At 39.7% G+C, this 22,024-nt stretch overlaps 1 protein-coding gene across 14 annotated transcripts in view; it reads right to left on the bottom strand.

Annotated features, from left to right (window-relative positions):
• Positions 1–257: 257 nt before the first annotated feature.
• KMT2C (lysine methyltransferase 2C) overlaps positions 258–22,024 on the bottom strand; it is a 204,178-nt gene continuing 182,411 nt past the window's right edge. For 8 of the 14 annotated variants that reach the window (XM_072854735.1, XM_072854728.1, XM_072854737.1 and 5 more), the window contains 18 exons: positions 18,451–20,148; positions 16,614–16,826; positions 15,994–16,158; positions 14,599–14,740; positions 13,672–13,819; positions 12,641–12,819; positions 12,373–12,527; positions 11,929–12,181; positions 10,768–10,907; positions 9,713–9,817; positions 6,716–7,838; positions 5,557–5,693; positions 5,251–5,393; positions 4,818–4,986; positions 3,790–3,906; positions 3,043–3,116; positions 2,524–2,632; positions 258–2,260 (listed from right to left, as the gene is read on the bottom strand). In XM_072854735.1, the coding sequence (XP_072710836.1) occupies positions 2,168–2,260; positions 2,524–2,632; positions 3,043–3,116; positions 3,790–3,906; positions 4,818–4,986; positions 5,251–5,393; positions 5,557–5,693; positions 6,716–7,838; positions 9,713–9,817; positions 10,768–10,907; positions 11,929–12,181; positions 12,373–12,527; positions 12,641–12,819; positions 13,672–13,819; positions 14,599–14,740; positions 15,994–16,158; positions 16,614–16,826; positions 18,451–20,148 (5,163 nt within the window). In that variant the 3' untranslated portion in view covers positions 258–2,167. The remainder of the gene's footprint in view (positions 2,261–2,523; positions 2,633–3,042; positions 3,117–3,789; positions 3,907–4,817; positions 4,987–5,250; positions 5,394–5,556; positions 5,694–6,715; positions 7,839–9,712; positions 9,818–10,767; positions 10,908–11,928; positions 12,182–12,372; positions 12,528–12,640; positions 12,820–13,671; positions 13,820–14,598; positions 14,741–15,993; positions 16,159–16,613; positions 16,827–18,450; positions 20,149–22,024) is intronic. The other 6 variants (XM_072854741.1, XM_072854727.1, XM_072854733.1 and 3 more) reach the window with 4 other exon arrangements.

Raw genomic sequence — 22,024 nt, 5'->3', positions numbered from 1 at the left:
ATTAAGTCTGTCCCAGCCAAAACCAGCACAAGCAGAAGGCAGTATTTCCTCTTTTTTAGCATCTTTCACCGCTCTCCTGGGGCAGACATGATTTTAGGGAGTGGTTTCTGGTAGACGCTCAAGACACGGCACCGCAGTGTGAAACTGAGTGGAGGTTGCACTGGAGAAGAGGGGAACGCAAACGCTTCTCAAAGCAGCCACTGAAATCCTGAAAGAACTAGAAACCAGCCGCCCCAAATGAAAACAGGAAGATATAATTTATAGATGTAAAATATTTTTATTTGTAAATGCTGATCTTCTAAATCTGTTTCCACAAATTCCAAAACCCATAACACTCTGTATACTTCAAAAAATTCTTTTTTTTTGTGTTGTTTTTGTTTTTTTTTTTTTTTGCCAACATTAGATACTATTATACAGAACAGAAAAAACTGTAGGACAAATACTGGTAGGATGTTGGAATATTGTACAAGAGAAGAAAAATATTCAAGAAACAATTTCATACAGCTATTTATCAAGAGAAAAATATATACAATTGATTTATTCTGTAAGATAAAAATACATCATGCCATATACATTACAAGTTCAGAACTGTATTACTGAATATACCAACAGTTTACAGTCCACTTTAATTGTGCACACAAAAAAAAAACTTCATTTTTTTTTATTTAGCCTGTGAAGTGTCAGTACCAGAATTTTAAGTACAAAATAAAAAGCTAACCTGATTCAAAATGCTGATTAAATTTCTACAAGCAAACACAAAACAGTGTTTATTTTTTAAAAAGAAATGTAAACAAAAACAATCCATACAAACACATCTTTAAATTACATTTTCCAAAACCCTATTGCCAGAGTCCTGCAGCTGCAAGCACATTACATCTAATTTTTTATCTTTGTTTTCCTTTTAAGAAGGCTATCGTATCTGACTTAAGCTCCAACTACACGATTCTAGGCTGTTTACATGATTTAACATAGGCTGAACACTCCCCTAATCTTGACTACTTTTGCTGAAGAAAAAACCATGTCCAGCCTCTATTTTGGGTGGTTTTAGCAGTTATTCACAGTTCTCACAAATTGTAAGCACAAAAAACCTGACTGAAGAAATAGGGATGCAACAATATAATACAAATAAAATTAATCAAAATTACCCAAACATCTACAAAAGTCAGAGTTGTCATATACACGCCCTTACCAGGCTGAAGGTTTACTTAAAAAAATTCGAAGACCACAGTTGAGACTGCGTGAAACATAAAACCCCTCTCTTTAAACCGAGATTTTGGTTATTCTGTACTTGTATTCACGTCTCCGTTAGTACGTGAGATCATATTGTAACATCCCTATTGGCGTTTTGTAATAAGCACCCGAACTGCTGCGGAGTCTGGTAGCATTTGGTCAATAACTATTTTTTATACTGTATTTTTTTTTCTCAAAATATTTACACTTTTGTACAAAGTAACAGAGTTTGTTAGTTCTGCAGGTAACAGCAGCAGCTTGGCTTTCTTCTAACTTTATTTTTAAAAATAGCTTCATTCACTTATTCAATAATAAATACAAAAAGGTTCTCTTATTTTACAGAAATCAAAAACTACAATAAACTGACTCATGGAATCAAGTATTTAAATGTATTTTAGTGCAAGTTATTTTTTCCCTTAGCTCTATCCCTAAGGAAGTCGTTTCAGTACATTCCTTGTTCAGTGGTGTCTACTTTTATTTAAAATTTTTCTTTAATTAGAGGGCCTGCCCCTTTATCAAATAAGGCTGTGGCCAGCACTTTGGACTTCTCCCTTTCGCTGGTGATTTCAGTCTTACATTCATAGACGCCCACCTGCACTCCCGCAGGTCAGCCCTCGGTTCTTTGCCCAAGTTAAACAGTTTCTCCTTAGTGAGCTCAAAAACAAAAGTGCTGGACCATTCTGTTAATTCAGTTTAACCTCCATCTGTCTGGAAAGTTAGGTCAGATTTTGCCGGCTTGCTTCTGGCGCTTGTTTGGTTTTTTTTTTCTTTTTTTTTTTCTTTTTAAATACTTGAGTAGAAATCTGTACTTCCAGAAGTGATTTTTTTTTTTCTTTTTCCCCCTTCAAAAAGGCAACCATTTTCCGTCGACAAAATCAAAATGTGAATCGCTTCTTCCTAGGGACAAGCAACCCTCAAAGACAGCAAGGAATGCATTCTAGTTCATCCACTTTCGGCAGTTAACAGCTCCACAGTGACATGGAATCTTGTGCTGGTCATCTTCAAAATCAAACTTATAGTCATAGCAAAGCTGGAAGAAGATGCAGGAGAATGGTTATGGAACAACTGGGATGTACCACAGCTTTCCTCGTACCTACAGGTCAAATAGCAAAAGACGCTAGAGGCTGCACTGTTAGGAACTGGCAAGATCGAAAAGGAAAGAGGGGAAGGGAAGCGTCGCTCTCCCCCACCCTAGCACAGACAGGCTGTGCTACCGGCCGTAGAAATCATGGAATTATCTAGAAATGAGCGTGAGTAGCGAGAGGTACGTAAAAACAACTGAGCACGCCCTACCTCCTCCCCTTTCTGGATTCTCCTGCTGGAGCTAATGATAATTTTGTGTCCTCTCTCAAAAGTGACCACCTCAGCCACACAGTTAGGTGCACACGAATGGTTGATATACCTATGGAAACAGAGTTTGAAAAAGGTAACCTGTTAAGAAAATGCATCCCTTGAGGCAAATCTAAACCAAGCCTTAGAATGACCTTAGCTTCAGGGTCGCACTGACTTTCCAGATACAATTACATTACTCTGTACTTGTTTCTTTACCTAGAAAATGTCAAAAAAATTAAACGTTAAAAAAAAAATTCCATTCTTTCTTCGTAGCTGTCATGAAACGTAATCAAAGATGAGCAAAGCTAACGAAAAGGACGACATTATTTCAGTGGAACAGTCCGAAGACCGAGTGTACCAGCTCAGAGAATAAAAAACATCGAGAAAACCACAAACTGGCGTCCCTCACGAACAGCCCCAGGTGAGGGAACGTGGATGACTCCCCAGAACGGGGTTGGAGATCTCTCCAGAGCCACCCACCTTGCAGGACCTCCCGTCAGGGTAGCATCGATGACGTGGTCATTGTCAATGCGGAACATGTACACACCACGATTCTGAAAAAGAGAATTGGAAAAAAGACTCTTGGGAGATTTTACATCATTGTCAACAATTAAAAACCAAGCAGCAGCAGGGGTTACCTCCAGGTGTTCTGCATTCAGGATCAGACATTGCCCACTGGCTCACGAGGGAAAGCGGGAGTTGCGTACCACCCTTACCCTCACCCTCACCCTCACCAGTTCGTGAGGGAATGGATGGGTCATAAACGTAAATCTCTGTCGAATTAGTATTTCCCTAACAGCTTCTGTGCTGCCTTTCATCTCAAAGTGCGTCACAGATATGTACTAACTGTTACAATACCACTGAGTTGTACAGAGGAATTTGCTTTAAATTTAAAGAAGTTCTCATTAAAAATTGAGGTCCTGACATCTCTGTCAGAGCTCTCTCTATGTCCTCGGGGACAGAGGATAGATGTTACCTACCTGGCCAGGGCGCTGTGAGATTTATTAAACATTTAAATACTCTGATCCTTTGATAAGAAACACTACGGTGTTTCTCGTGCTACAACAGACTCCTCTGGTTATATTTTTAGCCTATTGCATTTACAGCACAGCAGCAAAGAGAATTCAGGGGACCCAAATTCATCAAGTAGAAGAACAGCATTTGTTTTGTTGTATGAACGTTTGAAAGGGGAAGGGGAAAGAAACAGTGAACGAACACCACCCATACCTGAGATTCATAAAGCTTCTCTTTCCTGTTTGCTACCTCATTCCGGATAATAGTTCCGATATATTCAATGACCATAGTGTGCTTTTCAATGTCTCTAGCAGCATATAAGCCCAGGCCCTACAAAAAATACGTTGCGATTTAGAATTCCATAATAAATTTACATTTACACTGCATTCCTCACTGTGCCCCAAAACCATTCCTGCAGAAAGTCATGTGAAAAGCTCCCCAGAAAGAACGAAGTAACTGACGCTGTAACAGCCCAGATGCAGAACCCAGCTTCACATTAAATTTTTAAGATGCAAGAAAACGTACTTGGCTTCTGTCTCTTATACCTCTGACACCTGACTGTGTAAAGATTATAAATTCCCTGAAAAATAAAGCGGGCCTTACTAGAACGGAGAAACCCAATAGGAACACAACAGCACAGTAAAGTCCAACCTAAAAGTCCAACCTAAAATAAACAACAACCGTGTTCATAGACGGAAAGATTAATTACAAAGCTTTTGCAATAGTCTGTGGAGCAAACTGCCAAGGGAATTACGTAAAGCAATGAATTTCTTCTTATTATGAAGGCAAACAAGTACTGAACTCTTCATGCTAGTCTCATGCCACTTTACTCAGCTTGGTCTGAGCATCTCATACTTCCACTGTGTATCTGTATTTTTATTAAGTTTTACTAAATTTTTGAGAAATATGCTAAAAAACCAAACCAAACCAAAACCCAAAACTTGAAAGAAATTTTTTTCCTAGATGACTGTAACAAATGAATTTTTAAGATATTTACAGTAATTAGAAAGAAATCTTACTTAAGATAAATCTGTGGAAGTGATTTGCCACATAAAAATTGCCAATTTTGGGACAAGACTTGAAGGAATTTGGCAATAGCTTTACTTTCAACTTTTAATACAAAACTTATATAAATATTTTTATATGAAAGATATAAAAATATAAAATTTATATATAAAATAGATCTAAATCGAAGTGGAAGTACATTTTTCAAATACACATTTCCTAAAAGGAGAACTGACCTGAATACGAGAGCGAGCTAGATACACATTGGACTTCCATTCGGTTTTCATTTTGCGGTACTGAGAGGACTTGGAATGGACGAACTGCTTACTGTAAGGCGCATTCAGCTCTCCCGTAACTGTGCTCTGAAATGACTTCGATGTGCTGGTGCTATTCAAGGTGTGAGGCCTGTAGGAATTGGGCATATAACAGGAAAGAATACAAGAAAAACTGAAGATTTCTCTGAAAACAGCCACGAAACCCATTCAAAATTCTTTTAGACGTACAGACACTGAAAGCCAGCTAGCATAGACAACAAAGCAACTCCTTTGATTTGGGCATGCACATACACAGCCAAAGACGACAGGGTTTGTAAGCAGCAGACGAAAGCACAAATAACCCTAAGCAGCCTATAAACCCTGGGCTGTACTATGTGAAATTAAAACAAAATACCTTAACACAAACCTCTTGACATGGGTACTCATTTTAGGCTCGGCACGGGCACAGCCCGTGGGGTTGATGGCAAGAGGGAGTTCCATTAAGGGGTTTCGGCCATAGCGGAAAGTGTAGTTCTCGCAGGCCTCAACCCCTGGCAGCTGCAAAAAAAAAAAAACAAAAAGAAAAAAAAAATCCAAGTAATTATATGTTCATCTTGTGTAACAGAATATTTAGTTTTCCACACTTCTTCCTGTTCCCTTCTCATGTGTATAGCCAACAATTTGGGGGAATCCAGCAAGAACAGGGATGGTGAAGACTCACCGATTCGGCAATCCTGGCCACTGCAGAGACTGTCAAACCAAAGAGGTCTTCACCCTTCAAATAGCCGGGAAACAGCTGGAGCATTTCAGATTCTTTTCTAACAGAAGCAACGGGCTCCAAGATTTTATCCCACACACCTACACACCATACGGGAAAGAATTACAGTGATCAAAAAAATAAAAGTCTATTGTACTGGTTTTCAAACACCTGAAGACATCAGGAACCCGAAACCAATACTGAAAAAGTATTTTGTCCTTGATTGCGTACACAAACAGGCCAGTGTTTAACAACTGAAGCACAGCATCATTTGGCGAGTTGCTATTTTGTCCTGAACAAATTCCAAACACGCATGACATTTCTACTGCACCCTTGATTCTCGGGAATGAAACTTCTAGTATTCGCAGCACGGAAACTTTCAGTCCTCTGACAACAATAACATACACAGATTCTCCTGAGAAAACCTGCACGAAGTAGAATTTTTAAGAAATAAATGATATATTCTATTTCCATTCTATAAGCAAAGTTGATTGCTTATATTCAGCTCTCAGTTGTATGTGGGCAATTCCCCCGGCAGTGGTTTGACTGGGCAGAGCGCGGCTGGGTGTATCAGCACCCACAGCACGAAGGGGTTAAGAGCCAGAGCGTGACAGGCCACCTCCACATTCGTGTGCCATGTTCCTAAGACCTGCCCCACATGTTTACAGTCTCCTGTATCATTCCTCACCCCACCAGAGACAACGTTACCTGCCCTGAGAATGACGTGGTCAACTCAACTGTCTTTTTATTGCTTACTAACTTCAGCACAGCTGATCTGATGGTAACTGAGTAATGAAAACATACTTAAATAAAGTCACTTTTCATGGAAGGAAATGCTGACATTCCTACTATTTTAATTGATTTTCAATACTCAATCTTGGGTCTCCTCTGTGAACTTGTAATAAGTCTTCTTATTTGCAGCTTATACAATTTCTTCAAAGGTGTCCTCAGTCTTTGCAGCATGATATTAAAAATGGGCCCTGGAAGCTCACTATAAGCATTACATTAGAACAGTCTCTGCAACGTGTTATTTGAAACATCTATCATACATCTGATAAGTATCAGTAGCAACAAAACAAACAGCAAACCCACGAAAGTCGTGACCTTAGTTCACAAAATTTACCTTTTGGTGTTGTGTCAGTAAGGACCAGATCTTCGTGGCCTTGCTCCACAACCTTGATGACAAACAACGGAAGCCCATCCTTCTCCTCAATTGAACAAAGATAGCGACAACGTCTGTTTGCGTATCTCATGCTCCAGTACAACCGGCTGGCCTCGTAACCCACGGGGAAGAGTGCTTTCGAGGAGTGGAAGGCCTGCATCTGCTGGGGCAGCAGCTGACCAACGGCATGGAAAATGAGGCTTCCCACACGGAAAGTGTGGTCACGTTCTCCTCGCTGAACGATGCTAGCGATCTGCCGCACTTCATCACGCTGAACATAAACCCTCCTGAAGACTGCAAAGTAACTAAGTTCTTGCTCATGAGTTCCCTTTGGTTTGTGCATGGGGCAAAGCATGGTCTTGTCTTTAAAAAACATGCATTGTGCTTTAATGGCACAGGTAAAGTGATAAATATTGGTGCACCTTAACCTGTGACAACCGCTGGTGGCACCCATTTTGTGACAAAACATGCATTTCATTTGCAAGCCTCTTCGCAGTGCTAGTTCCACGTTTATTAAGGCACCAGCTTGTGTCTCGTAGACTTCTGTAGACCAAAGAGCACAGTTCAAATGGACCCAAAGGTCTAAATCCAGGTTAAGAAGCCTTGCTGGTCCATCAGTTAATCCATCACCTTCCTCGTGACAGAAGCAACATTTCCTATAGTCTTTAGGCACAGGATCTGGTTTAAGGGTTGTGCCCAGTTTTTTAAGAAATTCATCTATTTCTTCTTCACAAGGAGGTTTGAATGATCCTTTAGGAATCACAATCTGAATGCTCCACTTTTTCCATTTCATTCCTTTCCATTTTTTACTTGGAGGCCGACAGTCATCAAGACTACTGTGTATTGCTTTTAACCTAGGTTTTAGTTTCACCGTTACCTTAAGCTCATCTGGTTTTGCCTCTACCTTGGCTGCTTCGAATGCAGGGGGGAACATGATGGGGGGTGATGAGGGTGGAGAAACTTTTTCCTGCAACTGAGGCAGACAGTGGACATCCAAAGTGGAGATGTTGTTGCTGTACTGATGGAATGCTTTAGGCGGCCTCTCTTTCATTGGTGACTGTGGCAAAGATGGAACCGATTCCTGCTAAATCAACAGAAAACTCTTAAGAAAAAAACCCCGAACTGTTAACCGTTAAATGTATCTTGAAAACATTGTCAGGTCAGTATGGAAGAGGCCACTCAGAATGCCTAAAATCATGATGCAGCAACAGAGAAAGATGGAAATTACTCTGACCCGTGTTATCGGAGCTTGTGCCGGGATACAGAACACAAAAGTTCTCCCAGTCAACCTAGAACGTGGTGCCCTTTAATACAGAAGAGGAAGCACAAATAATCCTTTGTCCAGGTTTTGAATGAAAAACTATTCAATTACCCTAGATGAGCAAACTGACAGTTTTAGTTCTTAGGTATTTTTAGAAACTTTTGTTACAACACAAAATAACCTTAAAATATGGGTCACAGAATTAATTTAAAGAGTAAGAATCTTGTTATTCGGTAGAAGGGGAAGATTTGGAATTAATACCACATATTTTTCCTAGAAACAAGTGAGGAGGAAATTCCTGCAGGGCTCTAGATTAGATACACCTTGAGGACTTAACTATTCAGTCACAGTAAAGAAGAATTATACCTGCAGAGATTTGTTAAAAAAAAAGGAGAGAAAACAAGAACAACAAAGGAAGTTTAGATTAAAAAGTGCTTAATGTGGTTTGCATCATTAATCTTGAAAGAGTAAAGGAAAGGATCAAGAGGCTGAACATGACATTTAATTAACTTAATTATGTACATGCTGATGCACTTGTGCAGAAATGTTACCCTGTTTAAGTACTAGTGAAAATGAGCTACATGGGACACTAAAAGGATGTGGATGTACACACATTTATCTTCTCCTCCAGGTTTGTTGTTTTTTTCTTTTTTTAAATTTCTTCTGAAAAAGTAAGTAGGATGCATTTGAAGGAAGGCTGCAAATTCCACAGTAAATACAGGACTATGAGAAAGCATTAATTAGGTAATGCTTGAAGCACATGGGCTGTTCTGTCCACTGGTTTAGGGAAAAAAAGGTACATTTGAACTAAAAAAGTAGAAACCAAGCTAGTTAAAAGAAGTACTCAAAAAATTTTATCTATGAGAAAATAAACTTAGCAGGATCATTTAGTCTTGAATGAAGACTATTCCATTTTTAATGATTAAACAAACCGATAAATTTAAGTTATCTTCCTTTGAAACAGAATGAACCTGGACACAGCAAGAAATAATGCGCTGTGTGGAAGTGCTGAGTTTCTGTAAGGTGTCGTATACCCCTCGCAGTGTCTGTAGGTAGAGAACTACAGCATACTATTCAGGAACCCCTGAGAAAAATCCATGGCCTAATTCCACTTTCAGTTGAACAAATTTCTTAAAATGTCTTTCTGCAGTAATTAGAACATCTTTTTCCTCGTCACTGTCAGTTAGCAGGCTCTTTACTAGTGTTTTGGTAATTAATGCTTTAAAAGGCAGCTTTGCCCAAATAAAGTAACGGAACAGGATTGTATTTTTCCAGTTACACTGAACAAATAACAGTCTTTTTGCACACTTGCTGTTCAGTAATTATTTGCACAGTTGCAAATTTTTTTTACTGTATTAGCCAAATCAAAATGCAGAATATAGCCCTTAAAGATCTATCTATGGTTTTGTACAATGCCCAGAGAACTTAAACGACTACTTTTTTGAGACAGCATCTTCAAAGCCTGTGAGGACAGCAAAAGGTGGCTGCTGTTCCTCCATGCATCTCATCAGACAGAAAGTTCTGCAAATATGAATTTTACTTCATGCTGCCGGTTCAGAATCTCAATGTCTAGATCTAGAGCAATTCATTTATAAACCTCTAAAATGAAGTGCAGACTTGCCCCTCATCCCCTTTCTGTTCTTCAAAAAATGGCTGCAATAATTGCTCACTAGGGTCTACCAGCATTTGATACTTACTTTGCTCTCTGAGTTTTTTGCTTGCACAGCTGCTGAATAAAGAACAAAGCAGTTGTTGCTACAGAATACAATGTCCTTCATTTTATCAGAGCCTTCTTGGGAATCCTGGGAATCAAACACGGAAGATTATCAGAAGTGCATTTTAATACCATTCTTCACATAATAAGTGTAATGAAACAAGTCTTCCAATCTGGCTAGAAACTCTTTATTTGTAGAACATTTGTGAAATAATGAGAGATACTGTGATACAAATACTTGATTATTTGACAGATCTAGTGTTACCACCACCTACAACCTCGTTCTTCAGCATTTCTTGCCTTTTAACAGAAGTTTAACAATCAAAATAAAGCATTCTATACCATGCACCCATCTGCTCCATAGGCACACTTGCAAAGTAAAATCCATTTTCTTTTCTCTTTAGATGGCAAAAGAACGTCTCATTTCAGCCTAATCGAAGACAGATCATACTGTTTTATCTACTGATCCATCTGCAAAACATTACTGGGAATTCAGTGCTTTTCTGGCTACACAAACCCATTATTTTGTGTATAAATTTTGACTATATACCTTTGTTGCATCTCATTGAAAGAGCAATGGTACTTTTTGAATGAATGACAGTTCCCAATGTAAATACAAGAGACGGAAACTGAAATCTGATTCCCGCTCAAAAAGTACAAGTATTCTTGCTCTTACAACACAGCAATATGGCAATTGACATGGCAATATGGCGCTGCCTTACAAATAAGCTCTTTTTGAATTAAGGTCCCTGAAGTGGTCGTGGAAGGAGGTTAGCAGCAGAATTTAGCAAGCTGCCATATATGGGACCTGTTTTATGAAATTTACTGAAATTCATTTTATATAAGTAAAAACTTTGACTTTTCTTATTTGTACTACAAATGTGCTTGAATGTCCCATCCTGAATTAGGATGCACATAGAAGGGAGACTACAAAGAAATCTGGAAGTGGTATCAGTTGGCATGACAAGCAGTAGTCTTTGTTGCCTTTGTTTGCTCATTCACCATTACGTGCAAGAAACTGTACTTCCACTGCAGTACCTGTTTAAGGAAAGGCAGGTCTTTGAAGGACTTCCGCACACCGCTACCCAGAACCACAACTTTGCAATGAGAACACCATCGAGGTCTCAATGCTGAGCCTTCTGCAATATTCTGACTGTGATCCTTATAGCCAGCTATACCTAGAAAATAGATAAGTCTGTTAGAAGCTGTATCAGATTAAACCAAATTTAAGAGAAGTCACGGTATTCTTCAGTGCTCTAGAGGAGTAGCATCCTCCTGGATAGGGCATGGAAGGCAAGCTTTAAACTACGTCCTGATGGGGAAATTGTTTAAACTAGACTAAAGGGTCTAGAGCACAAGTCTTATGAGGAGCTGCTGAGGGAACTGGGGTTGTTTAGCCTGGAGAAAAGGAGGCTCAGGGGAGACCTTATCACTCTCTACAACCACCTGAAAGGAGGCTGTAGCAAGGTGGGTGTCGGTCTCTTCTCCCAAGTAACAAGTGATAGGACAAGAGGAAATGGGCTCAAGTTGCGCCAGGGGAGGTTTAAATTGGATATTAGGAAAAATTTCTTCACCAAAAGGGTTGTCAAACCTTGGAACAGGCTGCCCAGGGAAGTGGTTGAGTCACCATCCCTGGAGGTATTTAAAAGATGTGTAGATGTGGTGCTTAGGGACATGGTTTAGTGGTGGACTTGGCAGTGCTAGGTTAACAGTTGGACCTGATGATCTTAAAGGTCTTTTTCAATCTAAACGAATCGATGGTTCTATAAAACCAACTGTGTGAACAACAAGGCAAACATACATTCTTGTATAAGAAATGAGTAACTAAACGAACATAGCAATACATGCTTAAACAACTATGTCAAGTTTTCCAGCACAGGAACAATCTTTCTGAACGATGGATTTAAAATCAGACTGGACAAAAAAACCTAATAACGTTGGAAACTGCTCAAAGAAATACCTCACTGACAGTGACGCAGACAACATAATGGAAATCAGAGATGGATCAGACCTATTAAGTTATGGTTAACATCAGGAGCAGGTCCACACGTACTGATCACGTAAGAAGAGGAAAGCATTATTTAGAACAAGAATCAATTATTTAATTCTAGAGCATGAATTTATGAGGCTGAAATGCATTAATACTGATTCAGTTAAAATTTTGGTACTGAAAACTTGGGAGAATTAATGCCCACTCACCATTGCTGTTTGCAGGAAATGGCACATTAGGTTGCTTGAGTCCGTAAGACCCTACGATCCTGGCAGGTCCCATGGATCCTGCCTGAGGACCCTGAAGTAGTAAGTGTTGCCTGTACTCCATAGATGGGTTCACTCTGTGACTGTTGGCGGTTGCCATGGAGGATGGGACATCTGGAGCGTTACTAACCTCATAACTGTTGGGAATTCTGACGTGGAGCAGGTTGGAGAATGCCGCTACAACGCTACTAATGTTCTAAAAACAATAATAAAAACATACCTTTGTTTTAATCAGACAAGCAGTTAAGATAGCAGTAATATAAATTATTAGAAGATTGCAACAGCTGCTTTATTGTACTATGCTAGAACCCCTTCAGATTCACTATATATAAAATATATTAACTGCTGTGGTACTTTATATATGTAATACAAGCTTATTTTTTTTACCTCAGCAGCTGTGGGATGTAAAGTAATTGCTACAGATATAAGGCCAGATTTAGGACCATTCTGGGATGGTCCAAGCTGAGAGGCAAAGAAGCCAGAACCAGGTAACGCTCCTGAACCGGGTTCTGATTTTATGTAATTCCTTTTGGCTTCTGAACCTGAAAATAAAATGAAATACAACCGGTTAATCCTACACACATGTGTATGCAAAAAAAAAAAAAAAAAAAAAAAAAGAGCCTAGTTCTAACTGTTCACTCTGCTGCAGTCTCACCTTTTCCAGTACTGCTAGGTAGGATGGGAATGATGGGAGATGGTACAGGTTCTGGGTTCTCCTCCTTTACAACCGACAAGTCTGGATACCTGCTAATTTCCATTCCCACCACGCTTTCAGGAGAGGAAGAAGGAACAAAGCTGTCAGGAGTGTCCCTGTCCTCACAGTGATCTTGAACCCTGGAACAAAACCCAAAAAAGTTGTTTTGGAAATTGTCTAAAAACCTTTGGTAACCCAAAGTTATAAATCATGACAGGGAGCTATAATGAACTTGCTTCTTGCTGCTAGTCATGGAACGCAATTATGTGGTAGGCCATTACTTCTGGGTATCTCATACTCTGTTGGACACAGTGGTTTCTTGGGAAAGATACATAAAGAAAAACAGAGGCACTAACAAAGCCCAGGCTCCATCATAGTACTGTCTGTTCCCTGTGGTGTGTAAAAAATTAGTATTTAATATTTAAACTTTTTGGTTTAAGTGTATTCACTGGTTCATCCCCCCTCGTTCACACGCAGGCTTCAGTGCTTCAAAGACACCCAACTTCTGGTTAGGCAACTGAAAGGGAGGCAAAAGGGAGGATCTTTGTAGGGAGACTCACGTTCTAGCAAGCATTTCTCACACTGTAACAGAAACCGAGTAAAGCTGGGGAGTTTTCAGGCTGACTCTTGCACAGTACTGCTGTCTGGTACAGCAGTCATGTACTGTCATGGTGCAACAGTACTGTGCTGCTCCAGGAAAAATACCAATTTGTATAGTTTTCTTCCACTTTTAAGAGAGCAAGGTAAGGGACTCTTAACAATTTAAAAGAATCTAGAGTCTAGCAATGGCAGAAGTCACCTATTTCACTACGCTGCTCTCTACACATGGAATGATAAGAGTTAACCAGGACAAATTATCCCATTACGTTCTCTGCACTGTGTGGCTGTGCACAATGGATTTTGTTTCTTCACACCTTCACAGTCTCATCTCCTACTAAAAGATCACAGAATTGGCTCCCAATACATTTATGAAGACATCAAGGAAAACCTACCTTAACTCCTCCTGATTGTTGTGAGGTGGTGTTGGAAGTGAAGCAGGAACATCCACAGTTTTAGGGCCCTGAGCCATTGCTCTTGCTAATAAATCATCTTGTGGTCTGAAAGGCAACTGGAACTGCTTTGGTCCCAGAGCTTTGGTAACTAAAAACAGAAATGCACAGTGCAATGAGACATCTGTACAGCTCTTCCATTGATATACATTCTGTGTATCAGGGTATTGGTGGCTCCCTGATACAACCAAGGCATTACAGCAGATGGTAACTCATCCACTTGTAGTTCAAAAAGTTTTGACCGTTCATGATTAATCTCCATATTTACAAAAACCTGCAAATTTCGAGCAAAAAAGGGCTTGAAAGGCTTTGAGTGTGCCTTCTGCGAGTATGAGAGGATTTTTGTTTTACTTAAAAAAAAAAAAAAAATTTTACAACTTAGTAACAAAAAAGGAAAAGGGGTGGGAAAAAAGGATTTTAATCACTGAACAGTCCTTATGAAGAGGCAGTATAAAGTTTTATTTAATAGAAAGCAATTTTAATTGACCAAATTCCAAGCATCAGAAAATACATACTGACTACATCCAAAGCCTGCTGAGGATACATTTCGGGTAGATTGCTTTTGAGCTCACTAACTGGTTAGTCATTTGTACTGGACATAAAAAAATGATTTTAAGGCTTTCCTTTTCACTACTTAAGAGTGATTCTAGCTCTCAACATGTTTTTGAAATGGAATAGGGAAAAGGCATTTTTGACATTTGACATTATACTGGTGTAAAATAAAGCTGGATAATAATGATTACAACCTTAAAGAGTCATACTGTTTTATAAAAGACAACTGTAACAACTGAAAAGCACCCCAGTTCTCTATTTTGTAATTTGCTACAAACTTGACTCATTTATTATGGAAATAATAAGTATTAGTCTTACCATCATGACCTCCTAACATACCAGCCTTGCCAGCAAGTTCCTCAGTGGTTGCAAAGCCATTTACCAACTTCTGGCATGCCACTGGAGGTGGTGTGGGAGGAAGAGAGGCTGGGGGTGTAGGAGGATTGCTCAGATTGTTCTGCTGCGTGAGATTAAAAAACCGTAAATCAGCCATGGAGCACAGGGTGAAAACTTGCCTTGTTCTAGTACTAGATAATGTAACCCACTCACACATTTTTACACCCAAAGGTAGCACTGATAAGCAGCGATAGTTAATTCTCAAGTATGTGACCAAATACATAAAAGTATCTACTATAAAAGACAATGCTTTGCTTTCCTTGTATCAATGATATTATCACAGAAATAGTTTACATGAGGTGTATACATTACTGAAAGAAGATATAGCTAAATTATTTACAGAAAAGCACAAAGAACATTTTTAGGAACGGTTTGGGAGCCCCAACAAGTTCCTACAGTTTAAGCAAAGGTCTGAATTTAAGACTGAGAGCGTTATTCCGCAGTGACTCTCCATCACCATAAACAAGTCAGCTTACCCGTTTTCCACTAAAAGGGAAGCTACCTCACATTTAGCACAGGATGAGCTTTCACTGAAGCAGTTACCATGGAGAAGCAGATACTCTGCAAGTTCACACTCCAAGCTACTTCTCACTAACTTACTTAACTGCCCATATTTTAAATGAAAAATAAATGAGAACTTCAGTATCTGTTCTTGTTGCAGTCATGCCTATAAAGCTAATACTTATTATCCACTTTTGACCACAGCAACTATTTCTGCTAGGTCACATTCTCAGCCTACATGCCATGTAAGGCTGGAGTAAACACCACTGTTTTTTAATAAGTTAGGGTAGCCAAGCAGCAAATTTGATTCTGTCTGTTCGCTATCTTGCTGCTCTCCCAATACTGCCGCTCTGATCTCAAAGACTGAGTTTTAAATTCTGTGGGTTATTAGCTCGTCAACAAGCAGTCTATTTTGTTCAGAGTTCTCAGGTTCTTAGTTAGGAAAGTCTATTTCCCATTTAATTCACATTAAGAAATGCTTTAATGCTTTCAATGCTTTGCAAAGTACTGAGAATTCAGCCTTTTCTGCTCCATAAAACTGTAATTACAATTTTCATTATTTAGCATCCATTTGTAAAAGGAATACTTGTAGTTTTTAATTAGTTTACAACACAGTTTCCAGAACTGATTTCCACTTTCAGAGAGTAAAACAACGGTGAGTGTTTCACCACTGCACCGTCTACCTAGTCTAGCTACAGAAAATTATTTTCTTCTGGTTGCATAAAAGGCAGGAACTCTAACCAACTAGTAGTAACAATGTCATGAACTTCTTTTCCCACAGAGAGCACACAATGTAAATCCAGATTGAAACTGTACCTTGTAAATGAGCTGGGAGTAGTAATCTGAAGCCCCATCAAGAGTAGCACTACCAAAACTTCCTACAAGCCGATTTCCACCATTTAGCTGGCCACTGCCATAGGGAAGAAAGTGTGCAAAGCTCACTCCAATTATTGGTTCCATCAAAGGCAGAAGAGAAAGCTGCTATATTAAAAGAAAAAAAAGTTAGAAATTAATTTAACTATAACATAGAAGTGTTGCAAATCTCCAAACATCAGCAGAGTGGTTTCTAATTTAAAAAAATGATCGGAATTTACCCACTATCAGAAAACTGTGTCAAACACAGGCCTCTCTGTTTGTTAAGGAAGGCGGTCCCCTGTCCATTGGAGCCGCAGCTCCGGCCCCCTGACATTTCAGCCACAGAGGCTGCCAGAGCTGACAGGAACTCCATGGCTTTGAGACTACCAAATGCCTGCCATGTCAGTAGATCTTCCAAATTGAAATAAACCCAAAACTTTAAATTTCCTAGTTTTGTGGAAGTTTCCATTTTCTCCACCTTGTACTCAAAATTCAACTTAACGATCAACTTCATTTCTGTCATGAGAAGTCCACTCTTTCAAGTGTCCTCTTGATGCATTACCCAGCATCTGTATACCTACCTGTTTTAACTGGATGAATGTATCAGCATTAGGGTAGATAGCTTGCTTTTCTTCTTCCTCTTTTTTTCTTTTCTTGGACCGAGGAGCTGCCTTCTCTCCTGTCCTCTGAGTTCGCTTATTTCTCTGTTTCTTGGTTTCAGGTCCTACCTCTGTTCTCTGAAGCTGGCTGTTACTACACCCAAATGCACCTTGCATCTGGTTTCCTGCAGTTTGCTGGTATACAAAAAGAAAGTAAAGCAGAATTTTTTACATTTTAACATACAGTTCGTTCAAATTTACTGCACGATAGTCCAAAAGAACACGCACAGTATAGTAGATCTCATCGATAACAAACTGTATTTTACAGTTTGTTTACTTTACTGTCTCACTGGCACCTGTAACTGCTGTACTGTCCCTACACACAGAATTACGACTTATCGTTAACACCACTAACATCTGAAAACATCATTAAAAACTCACAGACCAGAAACATTTTCTTTTGAATACCCCCTAAAATAAAGTTACATATGCATGCAACCTTAGAGATTTTCACGAGGGCATAAAAAAAGGCAGACTTGGTTACAGAAAAAAGGCATGTAAGTTAATATAATACACATGTATTTTGAGGTTAGAAACAAAAACAGTATTGTGAAACACTTCTGGATCGTACCATTTGCTTAAACACTTTCCGTACGAATTTGCAAAGCCATTCTTCACATAAAAGGACAGTTGTGTAAAAGCAATCAGAATGGGACTTGGTAACACAACAGATAGAGGCAAGCCAAAAGAAAGTCCAATGTCTTTTCATCAATTATTATTTTAAACAGCTCTACACAACCCTTACCACAAGTACCCCTACACAGTACTATGTACTACATAGTGTACTCACCACTATTCCCGTCATATATGTTTTAACTGTGGATCTTTAACACTTACCTAAGCTACCTTTATTTTTATCAGTCTTTATTCATTTTTGAATGTGTTTAAATCTTGTTTCAAGGACGTATTTAGAGTTTAGGCAGTCATAAAACAAAACTGAGTAGAGATTAAAGATTACAATAAAACGACCAACAAAGTGTAAAGTGTATCCTACCTCCACAGAAAGCAATTTTCTTTAGGTTTGTTTTTAAGAACCTTATAAATGATTAAAGCATATAATGCCACTAATATAAAAAATTAATGCTCCCTTCCATTAAAATAAAATTAATTGGAGAAATATTCTGTAACACAGAAACCCAGCAATTTTAGGAGACTTAATAATTTCACACTTTTGATAAAAAACCTAGAGCATAGTCTCTACTACAATTAGAGACAATGTATGATTTTCACAGGCAAAAAATGAGCACGGCACTTGGTTCATTCACAGAACACTTCAAATGGTGCAGCTGAAGGGGTGTGAAGCCAAGCCCCATACCTCTGCAAAGACGCACAGGTTATCCTATACATGACTAAGGTAGAATCTCAGAATAAAGCAGCATACACACATACCGTATACTGTACAGAAACATACTAGTAGGTAGTTAAGAGTCATACTGTAAAATCTTGCCTTAATCTTGGTAAATATTAGGAAGTGGCATTTTTTAAGATTATTAAAATGTAAAAAATATTTTTTCTATAGATAATAATCTCTGAATACAGTGATCTATGAAGTCATATTAAAACTTGTTCTTTTTGTAACACAGATGATTTACTCATGGAGAAAAGGCAGGAAGGGAGGTAAAAATTCCTTAAAGCTGTTTACTCCACCCTTGTGCAGGTAGGTTATCTCCCCACCTTTTCACAAATGCCTGTGGTAAAGGCACAAACTAGCCTTTGATTGTTGATGACCACTGCATAACAAAACCAGTAACAAGCTCACCATTCCTTCAGCTGGATTCTGCTTCTCTGTTAACTTCTTATCCCCAGAAGCCTCCTCTTCTGTTCGGCCACTGTTCTCCGATTTCTGATTTAGAAGAGATGAGGACTTCTTATTTTTAAGCAGGTGTTTCAGCAATTCATTCCCTGATTCCCCTTTCGCTGCTGGAACGCTAGCTGGTTGGGCTGGACTCTGAGCTGAAGAGGCAGGCTGCGATGTGACCTTATCTTCTTCCACCTTAATACTGCTTGGATTTTCTGGTTTAGGCTCAGCTTGACCGGAGCATTGATCAGTTTCTGCCTCTTCTAGTTTAACTTCTTGAATGCTGCTAGGTGTATCTGTTTTAGCCTTTTCAGTCTCTGTATTTACACTTGGCTGTTTCTGTGGCAGACTGCTGCTGGGGAGCTTACATTCCAGCTCTGGAGAGGTCTGGCTCTCTCCTGCGTTTGATGTTGATGGGCCCATTAACTCCACTGACTCTTGTTCATCTTGATGACGTGAAAGTTCATTGGGGGTGTTAACTGTGGGGGTGGAGGTAGAATCAGAAATGGTTGGAGTTGATGGTGCAGTTATATCTGAATGTGGAGTTGACGGGGCTTTTACTGACTCGGCATCATCGTCCTTTTTCTTTTTTCGTGTCCTTTTCTTTTTTCCTTTCTCTTCTGGGATTATGTCAGAATACAGCTGTATGAGAGACTGGCTTGATCCAGGGAAGTTGGTTGCCTGGGGCACGCTAGTCTCCGAACCACATGGGGTACCACTACTGAGTACTGTAGATGAAGGTACAGCAGAAGGAAACGGAGGCCTGACTTGGTTCTGCGTAAAGGTGGCCCCAGGGAGATTCCCATGAGTTTGTTTTACATTATGGAAATTAGGGGCTCCACCTGGAACAGCAGATGCATCAGGTCCAAAAGTTGTAGGTCCCACTGGCCTTCGCTCACTGCTTTGCATAAAATTTGTGGCAGGAGGTGAGGTCACAGGACCTTGTTGCAGAATTTGCCCCATTTGTTGCTGTTGATGCTGTGGAGACTGCTGAAGAGGTCGTGGAGTTTGTATGAAATCACAAGGTAGATCAGAATTAAAGAAAGGTATCTGAGATACAGATGTTTTGTTATTTAATTCAGACCCGATCATACCATGCTGTTCTAGTTCCATTCTCTGCTGTAAAGCTCTCTGTCGATCTACCTCCTGCATAAGCTGAATGCGTTGCCGTTCCTGTTGCTCTCGTAAACGCTCCTTTCTTTCCCGCTCTTGAAAACTTTCACTAAAAGGGTTATTGTCCTCAAACTCAACCCTTGGTGGTGGCCCTGACTGTGCAGTTGCATTTGGACCAGGCACAGGAGCTGGTGTACCGGGAGTAATTGGCAACAGTGCCATTGGAGGCTGCATCCTTGCTGGATTCATGGAAATATGACTTGCAGGGGCATTTGCAGATTGCCATCCAGATAAATTTGGCATTCTGGGTGGGTTGGATTGCCCAGGGATTACCACTGTATGTTGCTGATGCTGGAGCTGTTGTGCCACCATGGGGAAGTTTTGCTGATTCATTGCTGGTGATGTTCCTCCTGGAACCATTGGTGGTTGAGCCTGGACGCCTGGCATTATAGCATGGGGTGCCATTCCACACTGCTGCTGCTGCTGCTGCTGCTTGATTCGATATTCCTCAATTAGTTCTGCATGCTCTTTCTGCTGCTTCCGAATCTAAAAATTAAAAAGTCATTATTCATCTCTGACACGTACTGACTATGTAAGTAGCATAAAACATGTAACTTACCATTATAATTTCAGTAGACAATGAACCTCAGGCAAAAATAGCATTTCTGCACAGTCTTATTTTCTCTCCCTTTTTAAGTCTAAATAGCCATTATTTAATTTCATACTAACCATCCCAAAATTTTAGAAAAAATAACAGTGCCTCAAAGTTCTTATTACATACCAAGACTGCACTGTGCTAGAGAATATACAAACCTAAACCAAAAGCGATCCTTGTCCTACAGATCTTACCATCCATGCACAGCATAACAATAGTTGGGAACAGACAAGAAAAAGGAAACAGTGTGATGGATTATCTTCACACATCAGCAAAAAATTTTAAAAGATGTAATTGAAAAGGAGAAGTTTGCAGGAAAACAGCCAGGTAGATTCCCATTTATTCACAGGCAGATCCACAAACATCACACAGCAGATGAAAATGGCAACCGCTGCTTGAAAATTTTAAATTTCGGCATGAAAATAAACTCAACTTGGACACTAAAAGTTAAGCTTAGTAGTTTGTTTTTAAGGCAAGCAGAAGAAGCCAATGGAAGGATATGACAGTGTCAACCAGACAAGAAGGAGCATTTCAGAAACACAACAGATACCTAACTGTACTCCACCGGTTAATAATACATACATTATGGAAAATCTCTCTCTCACTTCTATTCATTAGATTATGACTTCCACAACTTCCATTTGCTGTTTGTACTGATAGAAAAAGTCCGTAACATAAGTAAAAATGTTTGATAGTACTTTCCTTTTTCTGGGGCAAGGGACAAGGTAGAAAGCTCAGGATAACAAAGATATTACAGGACACACTCCAGAATGCAGGACAGATGCACCCAAAAGGCTATTTTACACAGTAATCTCAGGTCCGAGATGATTTATGAGCTCTGGCTTGGCACTGACACCATCAGATAAACAGTGCCACTGCATAAAGCCACCAACTGGATCAAACTGCATTGCACAGCCCAGTGCTCCAGGACTTCTCCGTGTATACAGCACTAAACCTGCCTTGGCTCTGTATGCCTATACAATGAGGCATCCAAACCACTCCGCCCTCCCAGGATCTGCAGTGGCAGATCAGCCACGTGACTGTATTTGGAATTAGTTGAGATCTCAAAGGAACAGCACTGACTACACCCAGTTGGACCTGAGCCGACCTGTGCAGATCGACCTGGTGATTGTAACAGTGTAGGGGAGAACAAGGCAGAGCTTATTAACACAGGCACAGTGCCACACCAAAGCAGTTAAACTGCCCTGGCCACAGAGACAATACGGCAGTGTCTGCATGGCTCTGTGCCTGAGCTAATAACCCTGTCAGACATAAGCTCGTGTTGCACAAAGTCAGCTCCGGTTTCTCTGCACCTATGTCCAGGACCAGCAATTCACAGGGATCTGAAAGCTCTTTTCTCTATATATACATATATAGGCTTTGCCCTTTTCAAAAACTAACAGAAGCTTGATTACAGTACAATTACTTGATCTGATTTGAAAGAGCAGTGAATTGCTTCAAATGGAAGGTCCTTAAAAATATACTTTAATAAAACCTTATTTAAGCTCCTACTGGGTATGCAACAAAGTGCTGTGTAGGATGTGGATGACTGGTCTAAATCAGTGGTTGAAGGGGAGTGGAGGGCATTCATCAGCAGTATATGAAACTTAAGTTTAAAAATGAAAAATAAAAGCATCTTAATTATGGGGCATGAAATGAATCTGCCAGCAATGTCATGATTAACAGCTGTTACTTCAATGTAACTCCACCGTAAGACTAGACTGACGTATGTATGATAAAGATTGGTTAAAGTGAATTTTTTTTGCA

The sequence above is a fragment of the Ciconia boyciana genome, chromosome 2, assembly GCF_034638445.1.
Source record: "Ciconia boyciana chromosome 2, ASM3463844v1, whole genome shotgun sequence".
NCBI lineage: Eukaryota > Metazoa > Chordata > Aves > Ciconiiformes > Ciconiidae > Ciconia > Ciconia boyciana.
Note: the sequence above shows the minus strand (reverse complement) of the source record. Positions and strands in the feature narration are given on the sequence as shown.